Source organism: Triticum aestivum, chromosome 1A, assembly GCF_018294505.1.
Source record: "Triticum aestivum cultivar Chinese Spring chromosome 1A, IWGSC CS RefSeq v2.1, whole genome shotgun sequence".
Lineage (NCBI taxonomy): Eukaryota > Viridiplantae > Streptophyta > Magnoliopsida > Poales > Poaceae > Triticum > Triticum aestivum.
The window spans coordinates 63,002,100-63,008,297 of NC_057794.1; the positions used below are offsets into that span (position 1 = coordinate 63,002,100).

Sequence of the window (6,198 nt, forward strand, 5' to 3'; positions counted from 1 at the left end):
TAACTTGTTGGGTTGATTTTCTGAGCTGAGGTGGATTGCGGGTTGATATTGGTAAAAATATAAGGTTATATTTCCTAAAAATAGCAGCAACCAAAACCCCAAAGAGCTGTGGTGCGCACTGATTTTTACAAAATACAAGATTATTTATGTAAACTAGAGAATACCCTGACGCGTTGCTGCTGAAATCGATTGCAATATATTTCAGGGATTTGATTGTATGAAGCTTTTATCGTTGAATTAATAATATATGAACTAAAGCTGAAAATAAATATTATATATTGTATTTGATTATTGTGTACTTAGAAAATATTCTGAATAGAAGTGGCATAACTTAATGGAAAAAAAATTCATGCATATTGAGTGGACCTTTGATGATGTGGCACGTGTGGTGAGATAAAAGGTGTGCATGAGATCAAGTAATAGTGAAAAACTTTTTCTCATGCATGTAGTGGTGGGCCTTTCATGAGGTGGCATCTATGCATGTTGAGATAAATATAATAGTGGGGATCAACTTCTTATGTATATAGGATAAGCAGCCACCTAACCTGTGTTTAATCTTGCTCGTCGCCTTTTCATCCAATGACCTAAACCATAGGCGCAGTGCATTGGATACATTCTCCCCATGACTTGTATCCAAGCCCAATCAAACATAGTCATACTCGGCGTCTTAAAGCGGTGATGGTAAGCTAATGGCACGACAATGATGTAAATCCGTGCGCATTCTACATCAACACCATGAATCACTCTTTCTCAGTAACTCCAATAAGCGGTCTTTCAAGAAATGTGTAACTGAATGCCATGTGTAAATTTCAACATACCGTCCTACCATGCATCGACCTTGTCGTGTCGGACCCGTGTCCTGAAATTCGATTCCGAAAGTATTTTTACCGTATGTAAATTGCCGAAACGGCTTCCGATTCCGTGGATCGAACCAAAATCTCTGCTGACTAAATCGAATCACGCGTCGACAAAAGTTTAACAAGGTTTGAATGAATCTTGTATGAGATATTCGCAAAAAAAATCTTTTCTGAAATGTGGCCGAGCTTATGTTTTGCCCGGACATGTTGGCACCCACGCACATGTCTGATGTGCGTACCGAGACTGTTCACGCCCCGGTCGAGACAAAGAGGAGTCCCGGCAGGTTGTACCACGCCACAGGCGTACGCCGGGGCCACCTCCCCTTTTTACGTTGGGCGCTCGCTGTCACGGGGCGATCGGGCAGATCACCAGCCGTTAAAATTTTCGTCAGAGCAGCGATCGAGCCGGCCCGCCGTTATATACCACGCGCCCCGGAGCCTTCCCTTGAGCACGCAGCGCACTGCACCCCGCAGCCCGCACCACACCAACCAGCAGCACTGCCCTCCTAGCTAGTGCCGGCCACTCGAACGAGCAAGCGCAGCCGCTGCTTCTGTCGGCGGCAGGGTAGGTGGCGCCGTGCGTGCGTGCGTGAGGTGGTCGGCCGGCGAGGATGATGAGGACGGTGGCGGTGGTGGCGGTGGCCGTGCTGCTGGCGGCGGCGGTGGCGGCGGAGGCGGGCGAGCTCAAGGTGGGGTACTACGACAAGAGCTGCCGGGGCGTGGAGAACGTGGTGAAGTGGCACGTCGCCAGGGCCATCAAGGCCAACCGCAAGAGCGGCGCCGCCCTCGTCCGCCTCATCTTCCACGACTGCTTCGTCAGGGTACGTACGCCGCCGCCGCCGCCGTCTATCTCTCTCTTCTCTGTCACTCCGGCCGGCCACTGCTATGCTCTTTAATCGGTAACCACACCGCCGGCCACTGCTGTCGAGCTAGCAGAAGTACCTCTGTGTACAGTAGCACTGGTTAAGCTAGCTAGTAAGAGCAGTTTGTCCATGCGTGCAGCCCACCTGCAACTTTACATGGTGCATGCACAGTGACTTCGCTCGTGATCCACAATGCCGCAGCACATTCGTACACGATGCAATTCAATTCGAAGCTGGAATGGGTATATATTCTGAAAGAACCAATCAGTGAACATGGCAATTAGTTAAGCACGGAGTTATCTGGACAGTTAGGAGCCATCATAAGTTTCAAAGTAGTCCCAGATGTTAGGCTAGCGGAGTAGTTGGTTTGCACGTCATTGTCATCGCCCAGATGTGAATCATGGAAGCACGTCACTCCCAGCCACTATGCTCAACTTGAACAGTTGAACGGCTAGCTTCCGTGCGCTACCTGCTCACCAGCTGATGCACATAACTTGCGCAGCTAGCCCAGCTGATGCCGAGGATAACACTTGCACAGCCGAACCGATGCCGCCGGAACACGATGCTTTCCTTGGACATGTAGATATCCATCTTTCCAGCTATCTAGGCCGGCCGCTCGCCTTTCACTTTGCTAGGACCCGGCAGCATCACTGTGCCGCCCATTGTCATTATCTCCGGCTCTCTTCCTCTGCTTTTCTCTTCTCCTTTTTCTGCTTTTCTTCCGTGTGCCCGGTGTCGTTGTCTTTTGTCATTTCTCTGCTTTTAATTCCCCATGTGCCTGATGATGATACGCGTGATAATAGGCTCTCTTGAGAATCCACGGTTATGCGTCGTCATCGTAGGAGTCGTTTAGATTTTTCCTCGAAATTTCGTGAATGATTGGGTGACTTTGGATGACAAATTCTAACGATCCGCGGTTAGGCGTCTGTGTCCATAGCTATCCGGCATGTAGAATTTTCTTGGTAAGAGTCATGTTGTGCTTTCCATTCCCCTAAGTAGGCAGGCACCCCTATTAAGAATGAGAGGAGTGTACAATGCGAGTACAATACTTGACAGCAAAAGGGCAGTTTTTAGTTTTGGTTTTGCAACCTAGAATAGATAAGGTGGTTACTTGTAGCATCTTTACTTGACTACTAGATGCCGGTACTTGATGGGTGTTTCTCTTCTCAATATACAACTAGGTCTAAAATGCTAGGTATAAAGTATAGATAAAGTGTGGAGGATGATTGTGATATATTTGTAATATACTGTCTTTGAACATCAACTAGTGTAAACTAATTGCATTGTGTGTATTCTATAACTAGGATAGGAATGTATTAGACTTTTTTTGTGGGGTATATGAATGTATTAGACGTTGTTAGCTTTTCCCTTGTTCTTTTGCCATGGAAAGAAAACACAGAAGAAAGGCAAGCCATAGACTGTAAAGAGAAAGAGAAAGCGCACCTATATCAAAGATCAATAATTGGTTGCACCAGTGCTCAATATAAGCACCCCACAAGTTCAAATGATCTGTTGAAAACCTCCTATAGTACTATTTGTATTTAAGAGTAATTAATATGTAATGGATTATAGGTGGAAAACATAAATATTCCCCTTTTCATCTGAAAATGAAGGTGCATACAAGTCTCTCCGAGATGGTCCATCTATCAGTACGTAACTAATTAGACTAAACGATACTTATTGCCCAATAATGCGCATTGCCGACAGTGCATTGGGAGTGCATGTCTGTCCAACAACTAAAAGGTAACCCGCACATTTCAGATCCAGATCGTGCTATAATAATGCTTTGCAAGTACCGACGAAATGACTTCCCATGCACACTTCAGCTGTGTGATTGGTTAAAATGCTTGGTTTGTCCCATCAAAGCTAACGAATTGTGCTAGTAACGACCATGCTGTAGGAGTACGATCAGCTGGATAACTAACGCACGAGCGTACGTACGTGCAGGGCTGTGACGCGTCGGTGCTGCTGGACCCGACGCCGGAGAACCCCAAAACGGAGAAGACGGCGCCGATCAACATCGGCCTGGCCGCCTTCGACCTGCTCGACGACATCAAGGCGGCGGTGGAGGACCGGTGCCCCGGCGTCGTCTCCTGCGCCGACATCCTCATCTTCGCCGCCCGCGACGCCGCCAGCCTGCTAAGCAACGGCCACGTCCACTTCGACGCCCTCGCCGGCCGCCTGGACGGCATGCACTCCCACGCGGCGGAGGCGCAGCAGGACCTCCCCGACTCCACCTTCACCATCGCGGAGCTCATCCAGAACTTCAAGCGCAAGAACTTCACCATCGAGGAGCTGGTGATCCTGTCCGGCGCGCACGCCGTGGGCGTGGGCCACTGCTCGTCGCTCCGCGCCCGGCTCACGGCCCCCGCCGACCAGATCCTCCCGGCATACCGGGGCCTCCTCGCCGGCAAGTGCGCCAAGGGCCCGGACCCCATCGTGCCCAACAACATCAGGGACGAGGACGCCGGCGCGGTGGCGGCGGCCGTCCCGGGGTTCCTCCCGAAGCTGAGGAAGGTCAAGGACTTCCTGGACAACAGCTACTACCACAACAACCTGGCAAGGATCGTCACCTTCAACTCCGACTGGCAGCTGCTGACGGAGAAGGAGGCGCGCGGCCACGTGCACGAGTACGCCGACAACGGCACGCTGTGGGACGAGGACTTCTCCGACTCGCTCGTCAAGCTCAGCAAGCTGCCCATGCCGCACGGCAGCAAGGGCGAGATCAGGAAGATGTGCCGCTTCGTCAACCACTAGCTTTCCAACTCCCAAGTTCCTACCGCTGACGTTTTTCATGGTTAAATTTGCATCGATCTGCATCGATCGATCGCGTTTGATTATTCGTTTGTTGTTATGTTATGTTTTCATTTTCTTCTTCTTCGATTTGTGGGATTGATTTGTGGACAAATGTGCGCATGCGCCTGCGTGCGATCTGTGTAGATTTTTTCCCCGTCAAGTGTTGTGCCTTTTGGTTGGCTTGGATACCATGCATCAACGCATCCAATGCTCATGTAATAATAAGGGTAAAAGAAGATGATGAAGTAAATTACGTAGTAGTACAATTGCCCCTATAGTTTGCCCCGTTCTTCGACAAAATGAATGTTGGTCGTTCACATATGTTGGTTCTTTACCAGGCCCGCGTTTTTCCTGCCTTTTTGGGCCATCCATCACTAGTGTCGGCATTCCTAGCATTGGCTTATTCCAAAAAAAAAAAAATATACTCCCTCCGTCTTATAATGTAAGACATTTTTGACACTCTACACTATGAGACAGAGAGAGTATATCGTAACTTCGCTCACCAATTTACTCCCCAAATGTGAGGGGGTTGAGCTTTGGTGCCTTAAAGGCAGGTGCATCTGGGTGCATGACATGTGGGCCCAACAGATGACTGGCCCAAATCTCACACACCCAAAAGGTAGGTAATGTTACGGTACTGAAGCAGAGAAGGAGAGTCGACCAAGATTGGCGGAGGGCGATGATTGTTGCCGATAGTGGCGGATAGCAGCAAGAGGAGAGATAGACATCAACTTCAAAGGAGATTTTGACCCCTTCATCACGCATAATGCTATATCTACGTAAATATTATCACTACCTTACGGCTGAAAATAAACTTATAGAATGTAAAGTAACGTTCACGTAATTAAAAAAATTGTCATACCATTCAAACAAAATTGTATTTGGCACTTTACATAAATGTCCATGCATTTGAAAAACATGTTGGCCACATTTTAGAAAAAAATTAATACGATGTAAAAAATGTTTGTGTTGTTCCCAAAATGATTATGCAAGTAAAAACAGGTATACATGTACTAAAAAAGTTTAACATGTATTAAAAATGTTCAAAATATGTATTTAAACAAATGTCTAATGTGTATGAAACAAATATTTGAAGAGTATATGAAAAATGTACAATATGCATTGTAATAATTTGAGACATGTTGTCCAAAATAAAAAATAAAAAGAGAAGACCCAAAGAAAACCGGTGAACCAAACACTGAAACTCACTATTAAAGTATTCTTTTTGTCTGTATTTTATGTAATAGGAAACTAGCACAATATCCCACCGAATATTGTTGTATGATTCGGTTGAGGATTTGCTTTGATTCACCTGGATTAGCAAGGCATGTTGAGGGAGTCCTGGATTAGCGGGTCTCCGGACAGCCGGATTATATCCTTTGGCCGGACTGTTGGACTATGAAGATACAAGATTGAAGACTTCGTCTCGTCTGGATGGGACTCTACTTGACGTGGAAGGCAAGCTAGGTAATATGGATATGTATATTTCCTCCTTTGTAACCGACCTTGTGTAACCCTAGCCCCTTCCGGTGTCTATATAAACCGGAGGGTTTTAGTCCGTAGGACAACATACAATCATACCATAGGCTAGCTTCTAGGGTTTAGCCTCTCTGATCTCGTGGTAGATCTAATCTTGTACTACCCATATCATCAATATTAATCAAGCAGGACGTAGGGTTTTA

General features: G+C 47.1%; 1 protein-coding gene across 1 annotated transcript; it reads left to right on the forward strand.

Annotated features, from left to right (window-relative positions):
• Positions 1-1,295: 1,295 nt before the first annotated feature.
• On the forward strand, positions 1,296-4,793 carry LOC123190266 (peroxidase 2). Its single transcript, XM_044602885.1, has 2 exons — positions 1,296-1,678; positions 3,668-4,793. The coding sequence occupies exons 1-2, from the start codon at positions 1,469-1,471 to the stop codon at positions 4,475-4,477; spliced, it is 1,020 nt and encodes a 339-aa protein (XP_044458820.1). The 5' UTR covers positions 1,296-1,468; the 3' UTR covers positions 4,478-4,793.
• Positions 4,794-6,198: the final 1,405 nt, after the last annotated feature.

Bases quoted from the DNA above. Each gene is read 5' to 3' on its own strand.
- LOC123190266 (XM_044602885.1), top strand. From the start codon at position 1,469: ATGATGAGGACGGTGGCGGTGGTGGCGGTGGCCGTGCTGCTGGCGGCG. The intron at 1,679-3,667 runs GTACGTACGCCG...ACGTACGTGCAG, and splicing joins TCCACGACTGCTTCGTCAGG to GGCTGTGACGCGTCGGTGCT.